Raw genomic sequence first — 16,021 nt, 5'->3', positions numbered from 1 at the left:
TAGCGTTTCTCCCCGGACATGTATGACATATCGCTTATTGCTCCCCGAACTCTTTGTAAATCGCTTTGGATAAAAGCATCTGCTACATGACTAAATGTAAACATGCAGGTAGTCGATTTATACAAAAGGACTTTGCATAGCATACAGGCAATAGATAGCAGCTGGATTTCTCTTGTGTGACTTCTGAACAGGAAGTGGTGGCCTGAGATGCTTCAGCCATCATGACCTAAAAAGGTTTATGACTGTAAATGTACAATATTTTAGATGTGTTTGGTTAAAAACCACCCAGTATTTTGATGTGTGTGATGATTCTTTAATAAAAGCATCATTATAAACCTATAATAACCTGTAACTTCCACACCAATAGGAACGTTCCACTCTCACATCTTCAATGCCAGCATCAAAGAGAGACTGGTTTGAGGGGAAAATAAAAGAAGGGGGCTTTGAGTTTAGAGAAACGCTGAAAACCACATTTGTTGTTAGAATACTAAATCATTTCTTGTGTTAGATTGTGGCGAGGACAACACTGCAAAACATATTTTAAATGCAAACATTGGGCGTTAAATATTTGGGTAAAAATAGCTAGATTTTGAATTACAGTGAGCAAAATATGCTCATGAGATAAGCATGTTGTTTGCGTGCCAGTCTTACCTCAATGCCGTATCTGTTCATCTAGGTCGTGTAGGCTACAGTGACTAGGTTCTATAAGAAAGAAAGTGTGGTTTAAATGAGCACATCATGTCCGATCACAAGTGTACAGGTGACATGAGGTGCTTTTGATCGCCTGACCGTATTACTGTCCTAAACGTATAACCAAATATGTTGTATAGACTTACACTCGGGTATAGGAGTGCAACAAGGTTACACGCTTTTCGGTTACACACATCTGTGCAAGCGAAAATAATGACAACAATGATATCAACAAATAATGAAACAATATATATTCAATTATTAAAATGTGCAAGACGTTGTGAGATCAAATATACACAAAAGAAAACAAACAGGCAGGGACTGCATGTTGGCATAAAAAAAATTCTTGTGAATATATTCTATACTATATATATATGTATGCTGTAAATATTATGATTATTATAAGGACTAGTATTAACCTATTGCTATTGTTAACCTATATTATTATATTAATTCATCAAACGAAGAGGTACAATACGCTGAAACAGTGTTCAGCAGACAAAATGAACAAAAGAAACTGTCATTAAACGCCACATGCATTTTTACTTTTACAATACTAGACTAGACTATCAAACCCCTGTTCAATAGACCCTTTGCTCTGTCCTCACCTATTATATCTTAAATGCTCGCAATGTACGTGGAATAAATACTCAATCTTTTTGCATTATTACAGACAGCTAATGGTGCAGATGAAAGGATGTATTCCAGCATCACACACCGATCAAGCAAACAGCTCTCATCTTAATGTCATTTTCCTGCATTTGTCTACTTTAGTCTCTAAGCAGAAAAATACAAGAAAACATGTTTGTAGCTGACGGAAGAATGAGCTGATGGGAGAAAGACAGAAGCGTAGATCTGAGTAGACATCGGTAGGCATTTGCCTGCATGCAAATATGCTGGTTTACATATGCAGTCAGCACAAAAACAAGTTAAAACTCACTGTACCACTTTAATGATAACAGGTGACAAGTTCATCACACTTTTTTTGGTTTTTGTTTGTTTATTTGTTCTCAGGCTAATTGTTTTTGCGTGATCCCAACTCTGTCAATTGAACAAAGTTTCTCAATGCCCTGTTTGTTATGTGTAAACTGTTCAAACAACAAATAAACATTTTTTGTTTCGACTAGAGAGCGACTCATAATGTTCTGCGTTCTGGTTTATCTGGTTAAAATATCGTGATGTTTAAACCTTTTTATTCTGTAGGTAACCAGCTATTTCATTGCACCTACACTGTATAGTGCATCTGCGTGTTTTTAATATGCAAGGTTATCAAAAACAAGTTTGTAAGACAACACTGTGTTGGGATGCTAATGGATTCTAAAGTGCAATTCAGTCCTGAATATCAAATTACAGCATTATCGGTTTATAACAAAGACCATGAAGCACATGGAGAGGATAGTTAACTGATGGTTGATGTGTTACTTGCTTTTGAAGTTTATTCATTAATATTATTTTCATTAAATTGACACAGAAAAAATATTTTCTTGGTTTAATGCTGAAAGTAACACAAACTACATTTACAGCTTCAGCTTTGCGGTGGCTCTTTGACCAGATGGCTGTCTGTCGAAATCTGCTTCAGAAAGCTTTGGCCTAGCCATCAACACCACCAAGTGCGAGTTAAAAAAATTACACCTGTGTATTTTTCATATGCGATATGACATATAAAAACATACATGAACAGGAGTACATTCATATCTCGTGATGCATAATACAATGACAAAACAAAAAGTGAAAAGAACAGACACCTAAATTCATTTTAAATGTGTTTGTGGTGTCCTTAAATGATACAGTAAAGGTCATCTTCAGCTCTAATACGTTCTCAATTTGTGACGCTTTATGTTTAGAGATATCTCAAAAAAAATGTATGGATTAAACCGGTGTTTTTTTTTGGTTCTTGTTTAGATCTGACATAATAAACCAAGAGAGCGACAGCGGTAACGCCCATCAGAGCATAAACCATTGAGGGAGTCACTCTCTTCCAACGACTGTATAGCTCCACAGAGACTGTGGAAATAAAACAAATGTTATTCATTATGCATAAATATCACAAGATTGTTTGATGTTTATGATTATAAACAGACCTGTCATACTATCTCACCTGAACACGGCTGACAAAGGCCATTGATGTCCAGATGTTGTGTGAGGTTTGTGATGGGATTGTTGACCACACATCTGTATGTGTTTGTATCCTGATATTCCACCTCCAGAGGAAGAGAGAGTCTGATGTTGAGATCAGACACACTGATGTTGGACAATAAACTGTTTCCTTTGTACCAGGAGAGACTCACACGTGTCACATTCATCACTGAACACAACAACACACATGTTGATGCTGAAGATCTTTCTGATGATGAAGAACATTGAGAAGAGTTTCTGATGATGACAGGAACAGACAGACGAGCTGGAAAAGATGACCATATAAAGTTTCTTTTTAAGGAAAAATCTACACTTAAGACGGTCTACACTCAAACTGTTTTTATAATGTATCAATCCATGTAAATCACTAAGGTGTGTAGCTTGTGAATTTTAATTGTTGAAATGTGTCATTAACCATCATGAACGATAACAAAAAAAGTTGTTGAGAATTTATATATAAACGCACCAAAGACGGTAACATCGAATCTCTTGTCTGAGTTTCCTCTGTCACTGATGATCTGTAGTTTATAAAGTCCAGAGTCTGTGATGGTGATGTTTGTGATGGTGAGAGATCCAGTCTGACTGTCCAGCTTCAGTCTGTCTCCAAATATCATATTACTGTTAAACAAATCAATATATCCCTTATATATTTCAGCTATACGCTTCTCTTGAGGTCCAAACATCCACACTATCTGATCAAGTCTCTGTATGTGAGTAACATCAGTGTGTAGAGTAACAGATTCTCCCTCCGTCACTGACACTGACTTCACTTCATCTCCATCAACACCAAACACACCTGAAACACATATGAAGAGCAGATTTATTACATTATAGGCAGTAGTGAAGGCTATTTACTAACAATTGCTGTTCCGTCAGTTCAGAAATCAGCTCACACATGAATAAGTCTGTTAAAGGTGGATAAACCACTTAAAATTCAAGTTGATGCTATAGCATATACAGCATATACTATCTGTAATGCCGTATGTCAATCAAATGACAGATAAGCATTCATAACAGAAAAATAAATGGTATATCTTACCTTTTGTGTCGATAACAAAGCAGATTAAAAAGCACAAGAGCATTTTAGAATCGCTCATGTCTCTGTGGTTGCATTTCTCATGCTCGAACAGTTCTCATGTGGTGAAGATTCAGCCAGTAGCTGATGTTAACATGAGGAAGTTATCATCATATATATTTTTTTATGTCAGAATTATAGTCCAGCATATCCAAAATATGTTTCCACATTGCCAGATCATATTCTTTGTAATCTAATAAAGTAGTGTGATTACTGTATTTTATCAAACAACAGAGCAGATTAAACTCGGGACTCTCTTTTTAAACACACCAACCGAATTAACTGTCCGCCTCGAGTCAAGTTATTTTAAACAATGACTACATGTAGACGTAAGACCCCCGTCCACGCATATAAAACCCACTAGCATATAACAAACATCATAGAGTTTTTTGGATGGGGTCGTTGTTGCAAAGAAATAACCGTTGGTGTGGTGGGCTTAGCAACATTCGTGAGAAGTTTGTGTGTGAAAGGCCAAACAACATCACCCTGTGGGTTTTTCCGACAAACCTTCGTCTCAAATTGGTTTGCATTGTAAAGTACGCTAAAGTAAAAACTGCAAACGTAGATCCGACTCTTGCTTTATTTGCTATAGTTTGAACACAGTGTTTCATGCGACTTGCCACAACTTCCGTCCGATCTCTGAGACACAATGGGTCGCTGTCAAAGAATTGAAAGTCAAAGAACATATAAGATGAATATAACACAATTTATTTACAGCAATCTCATATTTACAAAGCAAAATACACTGCACTTTTGTTTCTCTGTAGTGTCTGAAGGAATTCCAGCGAATCACACTCTTCTTTCTACAGAGGTCAGATTGGAATGACCGTTGCCTTCACCTGCGTCACTCTGAGAAGTCTCTGGACTGAAGTTCTGCTCATATTCCTGTAATATCTTCACCACGTCCGTGTGGCCGAACTGCATGGCGTCATCGCGAGGAATGTTTCCCCACCTGGTTAACCAATCGAACAACCAATATCTTTAAAGTCTCAGTTGGTTAACATGCACTACGACACGTAGTCATGATACAAATGAGATTTCAAGGCATATTTATATTTATATTTCATGTGAATTTTCAATTTCGGGCAACTATCCCTTTAAGGAAAAGTTAGGAATAAAGAGGGTCTGTACCGGTCTTTCACAAAGGGGTTGACTCGGCAGGCCTTTGTCAGAAATGACACAACTTCTACATGACCTGAAACAAATCGGACACAGAAGGCATTTTGTAGCCACAACGTTACTCCATTTCTAAAAATGTACGTTTACAAAAGTAAAAAAAGACCTTCTGCAGAAGCCACATGGAGAGGCGTGCGAGCGTCATAGTCCTTCAGTTCCATATCCATAGATGAGAGAGCAAACCTGTGGAAATAAACCCCCCAAAAAACATTTAAGTCGCAATGACGATTGTTTTCTTAAATAGAAAGATATTATCCAGTGTATAAAAAGACCTCCTCAAAGCGGAAACATCTCCACTGTGGGCGGCAAACATCAGATTCACCACTGACTTGTTCTGAAACATCACATACATATCAAAGTTTACACTTAAGAAAAGGATTATCATCCATTGTGTGATAACTTTAACCGATATCTAGAAAACACCTGTTATAAGGACAACTCACCCTGTCGTCACCGGACTGTCTGCGAGGGTCCTGCTTCCTCACAAAGTGTCTCATGTTGTCATAATTGTGGAAGTTGAACAACGACACCAGCTCCTAAAGAAAACAAGATGATGTACGTTCACCGAAATGTATGTCAAAAATGACAGGAAACGCACAAACCAACTGCGCAGTCACCTGACAGAAGCGGATTCCACGGACGCTGTTACCGACTTTGTCCAGAGGGGGCGACCAACACATGACGCCCATCACGTTTGGCACCACCAGCAGCACTGCACCCGACACACCCGACTTTGCGGGTAACCCCACCTGACACATACACAAACACATTTTTGACGTGCCACAAAATCTAAACTTCTAAACTTCAGGTCCCAACTTACGTGAAACGCAAACTGTCCGGAGTAATCGTACATCCCGCACGAATGCATGAGACTGAGCGTGTTCCGTACGGCTTCTGTGCTCAGGACTCTCTCTCCGGTGATTGGACAGATGCCCCCGTTGGCCAACGTCGCCGCCATCACGCTACTGGACTCGCACGTGACCTCGATGGAGCACAGCTATGAGGAGAAAAAAAGGGCAGACGTCTGAAAACATTTCACATACATTCGAAATTATAAACATCTGATGTGACATCTGTCTCAGAGACGTATTGCTGATGAGTAAACAACAAAAATTAGATCTTGCAGATGTCAATGAAGATAACAAATAGACGTCTCCGAGGTGTATGTGGGCTTTGAGTGGTATCACTAGAACATACCTGAAAGTAAAAGTCGAGAGCATCTATCATGTCCGCTCCCAGAGGAAAACACTGCATAGAGTGACATAACAGTTCGTGGTTACGTAATTCAATTACAATATACTTTCAACAAATCATTATGAAACCATATTACATTTAAAATCAAAATTTTGTGGAATTTGCTTGAAAAATAAGTTAATTTCGTTAAATTTCATATGAAGATATATGTTTATAAAGAGTGCAATGTACCATGTTATAGGAAATATTTGATTTCATGTTACCAGTCAATGTGACCAAGGTTGATACGTGTTTTAATAAGTAATTTGTGAAATAAAGCACCCAACACTGCTTGCTCGATTGACTTTGGAACAGTACGTCCTCATGTACATGTAATGGATTATCCTATCATAGATGAATCATTCCAGAACAAACCTTCTTCTCTTTTAGGTAGTACCCTATTGCAAAGTTTCTGTCTCCTGTCTCTTTCTCTGACTGGAACCTGATAAGCAAACATCAAACAAACATTAACAACAACGAAACACGTGCAAAATGAGGACACATCGACAAATCAGAGACTCACGATGCATTGCTGAAGCCCACATACTCTCTGCCGGTCATTTTCTTCACAAACTCCATCACCTGGAACAACAGTGCCATGTTTCTTACATGAAAATCCAACATCAAAAACTCCAAGCAAAAGGAATCAGGATGTAACTCACATAGTCAAACTTCTCGGCCTTGTTGACGCCAGGCTGGACAGGAAAAACGAGTCAAATTGTCAGATAGTTGGGGTCAGATTGAGAGGTTCTGATCCAACAGACCTGTCAATCTCATTCATGACCCTCATACCGAATCATACACACCTACTGTTAAACACACTTTCAATTGGCTGGATAGAGGCCGGACCCCCCATGCATCTGTTCATGGCTTTTTGTGTGGCCAACAACAACACTGTGTGTTCGCACACCTGTGTGCCGACATTCTAGGTCGAAGGTTTCAGCTTGACCTGAATTCTAGTCTCGATCCGTTCATCTATACATGTGCGTTATATGAGTGTTTGTTTTGGACGTCATTATTGATCAAACGTGCAAATAAAAACAACGATCAACGACATCATCTTCATTCCTTTATACTCCACAATGTGCTGATTTGAAAATAAATGAATGATATATTAAAGTTTTAATGTCTCTCTTGTCATATGGGGGCTGAACTGACTGATGTAATGCATCGTGCAACGGCTTCAACCAATCAGAGCGCTGTTTACCTTGATAAGAGAACTGATGACAATCGCACCAGCGTTGACCATGGGGTTGTGAGGTTTATCTGAGGACAGAGACAACGTTCATTCAACCGACGAGATGGCATTGAATATCTTTATTTATGAAGTATTCAACACATATGTTTTTTCTACAAAAGAATATATTTCAAAGTCACATTTGATCTTTTCATGTCGGTTCTTTCTTTACTCTATATGTGCAGTTGTGTATCGTAAGTACATCTACAGGTTGATCGTCTGTGTGCTCTCACCCACCATCCTCATCCAGAGAGAGTTTGTTGAATGTGAATCCGCTCGGCTCCTTCCCCACATATCGGTGAACCCCATCCGTCCCATGTTCGTGCACGGCGATGGCATATTCCAGCGGCTTTATGCACGACTGCAAGCAAAATGGCACTTTTGTGTCCCCGACTGAATGCCTAGGCATCATAAACACTTTTACAACTCCAAATATTTTATAAAGGAAACACATTTGGCGGAAACGTATTTTGATTTACCTTTGGCCATCTACGGTGCAGAGAGAGACGCCCCACAGATCAGGACTAAACTTGGAGAGATGAGGAATGTACTTTGCCACCTGAAATAAACCAGACGGTTTGTCTGACTTGAACCTTACCAAATAAATAACCAAAGGAACGTGTGAAGATTTACCTGTCCATTTTCTTGCTCTATACACCTGTTATAAATCTGATCGATGATGCTCACAAACGCCTCAAATTCAGGAATGATGAACTTCCGTCTGAAAGCCAGACTCAGCAGAACAATGTTGCCCCCCACACACCTGTCAAGACAACTCAATGCACATTCTGAAATCCTTCGCAACAACATTGTGCTGTTATCAAATGAGTGCGTGTTAACCGTACTTCCGGAACAGCTCGCGGTCCATCATGACCTCTCCGGCAGATTCCCGGACAGCTTGACGGATCTGTAACATGCAGTCGCGCAGTCTGGGGTCTGATGTGAGAAGGCCGGTGCTTTTCACGGCCTGTAAACCAAATTCAATGAGTCAAAAAGCGATTCCGTTCACATGCGTGTATTTGTGTGTGCGGCAGACATTTCTCACGTGTCAATTTTTAGATATTGTGTGCAAACGTGTACATTCATATCCTCTATAAATGGGTTGTTTTGGGGTTGGGTCCAATATGGAGGAACCCAACCATCAAGCCGTACAGTAGGGGTGATTACGGACCCTCTCAAAACCCCCATCCTGTAACCGAGCTCAAAACACGTGTGCAAAAATGTGTCTCAGCTGTTGCTCATAAACAGTATCACAGCTGAGATAGACGACCCGAGGATTGATGAAACTTCTTGAGATGTTGCGTAAGGACCAGATTCTTCACAAACTCAAGTTTGAACTGATAAATCTGATCCGTGTGTACAAAGATGTCCAAAAAAATCAAGAAGCAAATCTTACGGAGATGAAGTGCGATACAGGAATTTGATCTACTCCTTGAGTTATGGTGTAGAAAAGCATGTCCTCCAGACCAGAGAATAAACCTGTACCGGTCAAGTTTGTGCTATTGATATAAAAGAATGCCATTAGATTGTAGACTATTATATATAATATATATATACTAATAACAACTTTAAACACGATTTACTTGGTCATATTTATGCATTCAATTGTGCGCCATAATCCAATGCGAAAGAAATGAGACTCACGCAGGTGAATCTGCGGCTGCAGGCGCGCGTGTCCGCGCTGTAACGCTGACCGGTCTTCTCGCCGCTCTTTCATTGACCGACACTGCGCTGTTCTTTACGAAGTCTTTCGACAGCAACCCCATGAGCCCGGCATTGTGCAGTCGCAAAGTCTTTAAAAAGAGCATTTCAAATGTCTCATAAGAACTTGTTCAAAGGTTGGAGAGAAAGAATGGGAGTCGTAGAGGTCCGTGTCGCAGATAAATGCTGTTTTCTGATGCGCGTGAACAGGTGGGCTCGAGTCGGGAGCCGTGTGACATCACCGAAGAGTTCACTGGGTCACGGATTACAGAATAACTTTCACTGTCCAAACATTGAAGTACGAACGGACATTTATTTTTTTAGACATAAGTACGAATCAGAAGTCAGCAGAACAATTTAATATTGAATTCAAATTGTATATTTATCATTAGAAATGTGTACAAACTCGTATTTTTGTTTTTAGTAAGGTTTAATGACTTCATTTTAAAATATTATACTATATTTCATTGAAAATTAAGTATTTGTTTCATTCGAAAGTTGTAGCCTAGTTTTATTAGTGATTATTAGGGCTGTCAAACGGTTATTCGGGATGCGATTAATCGTTTGACAGCCATATTAATTGTATGTGTTTACGTGAATTTGGACACGGAGGTTGGTGCACCGAAAAAAGGAAAGAATCCAAATATTCGTATAATGTTTATTTAATTCTTTATATGTTTATGCAAACTGTTTGCCAACAAACTTTGTCATTAGCAAAAAGTGAATTTGGACACAGAGGTTGGTGCAGCGATAAAAGGAAAAATCCAAATATTAGTAGGCTATAATGTTTATTTAATTCTTTATATGTTTATGCGAACTGCTTACCAACCAACGTGGTCATTAAATTATAGTAATATTATAATACTATATGCAAGGTAATAACTTGTAATATCACTTAGAATTATTGACAAAACATAAACTAGCTGAACAAGAGGCACAGATCGGTGTTTAAACATTGATAACATACATAAATTATTATTTTACAACATTATTGGTAATGTCCATTTAAACAGTTTAAAATATATTTTTTGTGTTTTTTAAATTTAAAAACACCTTTACTTTTTTTTTAAATGACACGTTATTGTCATCACCCACTAACCCCATTTAAAACCTCCAAAATTAGGGGCTCCAAAAATAGACCATTATCCAGTGTTTCATAATGGTGACAGAAGCCAAGACTAAAAATAGAAATAAAATCTGTTACCAGGGTCTCTGGGCTAAAATTCCTTAACCAGAACACTAGACGCCTTTTGCAGGCTTTGGCATCACCAACTTTAACGCAATGTCCACAAAACAAGCAGGCATGTAGGACAGGGGGATCCATAAGAGCTTGGCATCCCAGCCTGCACTGTAACGCGTCCTCGGGTGGACGGCCAGCAGGGCATGCTCCATGCAATTGGTTACTTTGCTGATGTCCGGGTCACAAATGGCATTCATGATCAGTCTCTGGATCTTGATGTCTGGGGTTTAAAGAAGAACATTTTGACTAAAATGTAACAACATGAAAGCAAGTCCATATTTTTGGCTAAAGATCATTTGGTTTATCACACAACAGTTAATACAGAAGCTGGTCTATAATGTTAAATAACTTACATTTGTCCAGGTATTTATCACCGTAACTTTCTTTCACCTCAGTGGGCAGCTGGTTCCAGAGGCGATGTAGTTCCCTCTCGATGGGCTCTAAGCTGGTCACCTGAGTCTTGAAGAATCCAGGTTCGATTATACACACCTTGATTCCAAAATACTGGATATCCCTCCTGAAATTACATGAAGGGTTTGATTAGGTCTACATTTAAAAACTAGATTGATGGAAAGATGGATTGTTGAATACCTCAGACAGTCGGAAAAACCTTCCACCCCAAACTTCGAGATACAGTAGCCCCCACCATTAGCCGCGACTCTGCCCAGCACCGATGCCACATTCACAATTCGACCACGAGCCATTTTGATAAGAGGTAAGAAGTTCATGGTCGTCTCGATAACGCCGATCATATTGACTTTGAGGGTGCTCTGAAAGTCTTCAATCGTCATCCACTCAGAGGGACCCATGGGCAGCGAGCGCCCGGCGTTGTTCACAATACCCCAAAGTCCTGTAAAATTCAGAACCAAGATGTAATGCTTCAAGATTTGTAAGAATCAGATGAGAATAATAAGTTAGCTTAGCGCCCAGACCTTTATCTCCAACTTCCTTTTTGGTCCATTCCGCGGCCTTCTGAATGCTAGCCGTGTTGGTTACGTCCAACATACACGTCTTCAGGTAAGGTCCGGTCGCCCTTTTCAAATCATCTGCCCCTTTTTCTGTCAGACACCCGGCGAGGACGTGGAATCCCCGTTTGTCTAGGCGTTTGCAGACTAGATTCCCAAAACCAGTGTCGCAACCAGTCACAAAGACGTATTTTTCCTTGACGTTGTCAATCTCTAGGTTGTCCCGGCAGAACCAGACCAGAGCCCAGAGCAGCACGAACGCGCCCAAGCCGTGTATCCATGTGAAATCACTGTAAACACAGGAATAGAGAATACACAAACAATATACAAAATTACAACATTCTGTATAGTTGCATCATTGACTCGCTTGTCATGTTTTTAGTGGATTTAAAATGAGATGTTCTTACCTCAAGTACTCGAAAATAGTTTCTAGCTCCATGTCTGACTCGGCGAAGATGTTTTGTAAACAGATGCTGTTTGGTAAAATGCCAAGCAGATAAAACAATGCAGACACAAAATTAGAGAAAGTTGGAGATGCAGTTCCCATAATCAACACAGGGGGCGAGATTATTTAAAATTGATTTTGTAAATTTGTTTATTATATTAGTTTTCCTTCAATTTAGCATAGATTAACCATCAATAGTTAAAGTAAACTGCTGTTTGTTTTATATCTATTATTAAATTCAAGTTACAGCCTATTGAATTTAAACCTTTGTTGATCCACACACGCATGGTTTTAGATTATGTGGTCACAGGGTAACATGCGTAAGGCCGTCATATCTGAGCACATGAGAAATCTTGAGATAAGACTCTTATGAAACAAAGGGGAACATTGCAATCAGTGATAAGGTTTACAGAAGGCTGAGACTGTTTTCTTACAAGAAATGGACAATCCGGTTTCACGGAGGTACTATAAGCTCCTCAGAGCACAAAACCTATTAGCTTTAGAGACTTAACAGTATACAGAAAAAGAGATGATTCATTCAGAAAGAGTGGATGAAATTAACCAGAGACAAATTTAGGCCTAAATTGCATATTGCTTTGGAAAAAAATTACTTTACTGTCTATATGGTTCCTAGTTTATGAAAGGCTCTAAATAAATAAATAAAAATAATAATAATTTTATTATAATGAAGTATTTAAAAAAATCTACAAATATTATATATTTTGTTATAATAATATTCAAAATAATGATTATAATAATTATAATGTCAAAATAAAAGAATTTTTTTAACTAGATTTCATCTTTAAAATTATTTCTAGAACACTGGCTAAAGCAGAAACTACTTGGATAAAAATGGCATGATTTCATATAAACATACATCCACCTCCTAAACAGATAAATAATTCAAAGCAAATTATCATCCTTTTTTATTTAAAAAAAACGTTTGAAACACTTTCTGCTAATCCATGTGACTCTTCACATAAAGTATTTCCCTTAATCTAAAAGTGAATGACTAAATGGGATCTCAAAAAACTAATAGACAAAAGAAAGTTCTTCAATTCAGATTTTTGATAATATAAACATAGGCTTTCCACATAATAACAGAAATGAATTATCGGTCTTACCGTTTCCCTTCTTGGATGGAGCTGGAGGTTGTAAGGTTGTTGGTTCAGTGGTTTGAAGTGGAGCTGCCGCTCGGATTTATCCCTAATGCTGATCCTCTAAAACAGAGTGACAATTTCTAATCTCCATCTCACAGTTTGTGCATTTTTGAGCGCCTGATCCCAAAATAGCCGGGGTGGGCGGGGTCTATTTTGAAGAAACATGCCATTTTAAGAAGCAATGTTTATTTATTTTTTCTGTATTTGTGTTGACAACAAAAGTTTAAAACATGCCCTTAGGTGTGACCTGGCATAACAACTATTTCAAACAAGATATCAATTTTTAATAAATAAAATAGACTCAGTACTTACATTTCAAATCGAGTTTGTATTGCAAATGTATTTATTCCATCTCTGTACAACTTAAATAGTATTACACTTGTATAAGAAATTGTAAATAAATTGCAATTAAAACTGGTGTATGAAAAGTAGCCCGTCTGAAGTTCAGTCGTGCAGTGGACATAGACCTTTGTCCACACTCCGCTCTTTCCTTTTATGACCCCAGAAAACAATTTGTTTTCTTGTGTAAATACAGCTAATCTTGTTGAAAACATGAACGTTACAAAGCGTCACAGTGGGTCCAAACACAGATAATTAGGGTCGAAAATTCGCCACAGAGTTATAAAAGGTAAATCCCATAAATTCTCACCTAGAAAATCTAGAAAGGGAATTCTGGTTTGTAGTTATTGTATAACACATTAATTGCTTAGACTGAATAGAGTATGGAGTTTGCCAAACATAGGTTCATATATAAAGGACACAACATGCCGTCCAACACTTCAGAGCTGTGCTGTCTAGTGCAAAAGCTGTTACGCAATATTAGCATATAATGGCTAGGTTACTTGCAGCTTTGTTAAAAAAAGTGACAGTCCACAATCTATAACACGACAGAGGATTTTATTTTACAAGTGCATTGACGTTAAAAACTTTTAATTAAAAAAGAACAGATATTTCAGAAAAAACAGCGAGTGCAGCAGCTCTTCTAAAATAAATAAGACACAAATGTCTCAAACAAAAGTGTCCAAGGTACCCAAAGGGTAACGTCTCCAAGCTCCCGTCCACTAGTAGTGCGAAAGTCTGTTTGCTCACGAGGTGACGGGCTGAGCCGGGCCTTTGTGTACGTACTCCAGAGCTGTCGAGATCGTCCTCATGTCCATCTCGATGCTTCGAGCCCAGTTCTCCACATCTCCAATTTCCTATCATACAGACGGATAAAGTCAGCTGTCATTTTACGGATTGATGAAATGTTAATAAATGACTGTAGACCGTTTAAAAAATCTTAAAGCAGAATCTGATTTCCCTAAACCCTGTTACCAGATAAACATCTGTGCACCTTTAAAGCTTGGTTGAAGTTCTCCACCATGCTGATCCACTGAGAGGTCTGCTTGGCAAACTGACCGGCTTGCACCTGCAAAGTCTTCACCTCGTGGTCCAGTTTGCGCTGGTTGACGTACGCCTGTGCCACCCTGAGTCGATCACAAATTGATAGACAAGACAGCGATAAGACATCAACATAGGTGCCAACACAGACTACGACATCCAAAACTGAATTCATGCATTAAAGGGCCATTTGCAGTCCTGCTTATATAAATTTGACTGTCTCGAGAAGAATTTGCTGTTTATAAGCTGCTTTAACAGAATTGCATCACAAAGACCTGGATTATGACCACACTGATCGCATGAACTTACTGCAGCCTTGTAAGTGCATTAAATAACACCTTTAAAGACCTAGTAAGTGTCTGGGTCGTGTACTCACCCTACATTAAGATGATCCACCAAAGCCTCTGTTAAACATGTGGCAGCTGCTATAGCATCTCGTCGCCTCCTCTCTGTACACGTCATCGCATTATTTGTGTATACATAATCAAACACTTTATTATCACACACATTTTAATTATATTAAATGCACTAAACATATGATTATGTTCCATGCCACATGATGCACGGCAGTGTGTACATTGTAGATCGTCGAAAACACAAACCTTGTAACTCTTTTCTTTCGTTTTGTTTAGCTTGGTGTTCTTTTGATAAACGGGAGAGCATCCTGGCAAAAGGAAAATAACTTGTATGTTTACCCTAAACACAAAATTGACTGTGATTGTTTAGGCAGTCGCAGAACTCACGTGACAAGCGGATCTACAAACGTAAGGAACACGCGAAGGGTCAAAAAGTATCAACAGCGGTTCCGAACGACATTTCAAAATAAAAGCGACACTGCTTTTGGCTTAACGAACATTATGACTAAATTGACTATTTTTTTCATTACAATTCAACTAAATTAAATACGATGTCAATTTATTTCCGTAGAAAGTAAACGTTTAAATAAAATCATGTGAACTTATGAAAATACGATTTGAATACACTCCAGAAAATAGTACATTTCAATTTAAGTGTGCTGTTTCGTATTGAAGTAATGTGTCAAATAAAGTAAATCGTTTTGTCAAAAAGTATCAACAGCAGTTCAAAACGAAGTTTCAAAATAAAAGCGACACTGCTTTTTGCTGAACTAACATTATGACTAAATTGACCTTTTTTTCATTATAATTCAACCAAATTAAATGCCCTGTCACGATGTCTATTTTTTGCAGAAAATAAATGTTTAATTAAAATCACGTGAACTTATGAAAATTCGATTTGAATACGATCCAGAAAATAGTATATTTCAATTTAAGTGTGCTGTATTGTATTGAAATAATGTGTCAAATAAAGTAAATAGTTTTGTCAAAAGGTATCAACAGCCGTTCAAAAAGACATTTCAAAATAAAAGCGACACTGCATTTTGCTGCACTAACATTATGACTAAATCGACAATTTTTGTCATCATAATTTAACTAAAAAAGAACGCGGCATAAACTTTTAATCATTTTGTCGCTGTTAACCTTCGACACGTTCGGGAATGTAGACCAGTCTGGATCTGCGGGGACATCCCCACGCCTCTAAACATTAACGCGGCTCAAGACGAA

At 38.3% G+C, this 16,021-nt stretch overlaps 4 protein-coding genes across 8 annotated transcripts; all 4 read right to left on the bottom strand.

Annotated features, from left to right (window-relative positions):
* Positions 1-1,626: 1,626 nt before the first annotated feature.
* LOC306903114 (CD48 antigen-like) lies at positions 1,627-3,959 on the bottom strand. Its single transcript, XM_079472062.1, has 4 exons — positions 3,866-3,959; positions 3,293-3,622; positions 2,789-3,091; positions 1,627-2,694 (listed from the first exon to the last, which is right to left on the bottom strand). Exons 1-4 carry the CDS (start codon positions 3,921-3,923, stop codon positions 2,531-2,533), a joined length of 855 nt encoding a protein of 284 aa, XP_079328188.1. The 5' UTR covers positions 3,924-3,959; the 3' UTR covers positions 1,627-2,530.
* A 505-nt stretch (positions 3,960-4,464) lies between these two features.
* gls2b (glutaminase 2b (liver, mitochondrial)) lies at positions 4,465-9,473 on the bottom strand. 3 transcript variants are annotated; one of them, XM_079470700.1, is made up of 18 exons: positions 9,192-9,473; positions 8,944-9,046; positions 8,393-8,514; positions 8,181-8,310; positions 8,027-8,106; positions 7,785-7,948; positions 7,518-7,576; positions 6,973-7,005; positions 6,834-6,892; positions 6,686-6,752; positions 6,275-6,325; positions 5,898-6,074; positions 5,695-5,826; positions 5,521-5,613; positions 5,350-5,411; positions 5,184-5,260; positions 5,033-5,096; positions 4,465-4,853 (listed from the first exon to the last, which is right to left on the bottom strand). In XM_079470700.1, the coding sequence occupies exons 1-18, from the start codon at positions 9,353-9,355 to the stop codon at positions 4,691-4,693; spliced, it is 1,800 nt and encodes a 599-aa protein (XP_079326826.1). In that variant the 5' UTR covers positions 9,356-9,473; the 3' UTR covers positions 4,465-4,690. The 3 variants fall into 3 exon arrangements, with proteins under 3 accessions (XP_079326826.1, XP_079326827.1, XP_079326828.1); XM_079470701.1 differs by having other exon boundaries at positions 9,131-9,452; XM_079470702.1 differs by having other exon boundaries at positions 7,785-7,940; positions 9,192-9,443.
* A 70-nt stretch (positions 9,474-9,543) lies between these two features.
* rdh5 (retinol dehydrogenase 5 (11-cis/9-cis)) lies at positions 9,544-13,561 on the bottom strand. Of its 2 annotated transcripts, none has more exons than XM_079472044.1 (7): positions 13,371-13,561; positions 13,023-13,206; positions 11,861-11,926; positions 11,421-11,743; positions 11,080-11,338; positions 10,842-11,005; positions 9,544-10,708 (listed from the first exon to the last, which is right to left on the bottom strand). In XM_079472044.1, exons 3-7 carry the CDS (start codon positions 11,890-11,892, stop codon positions 10,488-10,490), a joined length of 999 nt encoding a protein of 332 aa, XP_079328170.1. In that variant the 5' UTR covers positions 11,893-11,926; positions 13,023-13,206; positions 13,371-13,561; the 3' UTR covers positions 9,544-10,487. The 2 variants fall into 2 exon arrangements, with proteins under 2 accessions (XP_079328170.1, XP_079328171.1); XM_079472045.1 differs by having other exon boundaries at positions 13,023-13,118; positions 13,371-13,555.
* A 377-nt stretch (positions 13,562-13,938) lies between these two features.
* bloc1s1 (biogenesis of lysosomal organelles complex-1, subunit 1) lies at positions 13,939-15,976 on the bottom strand. Of its 2 annotated transcripts, XM_079472047.1 has the most exons (5): positions 15,182-15,968; positions 15,041-15,102; positions 14,815-14,887; positions 14,392-14,524; positions 13,939-14,254 (listed from the first exon to the last, which is right to left on the bottom strand). In XM_079472047.1, the coding sequence occupies exons 2-5, from the start codon at positions 15,099-15,101 to the stop codon at positions 14,144-14,146; spliced, it is 378 nt and encodes a 125-aa protein (XP_079328173.1). In that variant the 5' UTR covers position 15,102; positions 15,182-15,968; the 3' UTR covers positions 13,939-14,143. The 2 variants fall into 2 exon arrangements, with proteins under 2 accessions (XP_079328173.1, XP_079328172.1); XM_079472046.1 differs by having other exon boundaries at positions 15,041-15,976.
* Between the last annotated feature and the right edge of the window lie 45 nt (positions 15,977-16,021).

This window comes from Barbatula barbatula (assembly GCF_947034865.1).
Source record: "Barbatula barbatula genome assembly, chromosome: 13".
NCBI lineage: Eukaryota > Metazoa > Chordata > Actinopteri > Cypriniformes > Nemacheilidae > Barbatula > Barbatula barbatula.
The sequence above is the reverse complement of the archived record's forward strand: the minus strand, read 5'-3'. Positions and strand labels throughout refer to the sequence as shown.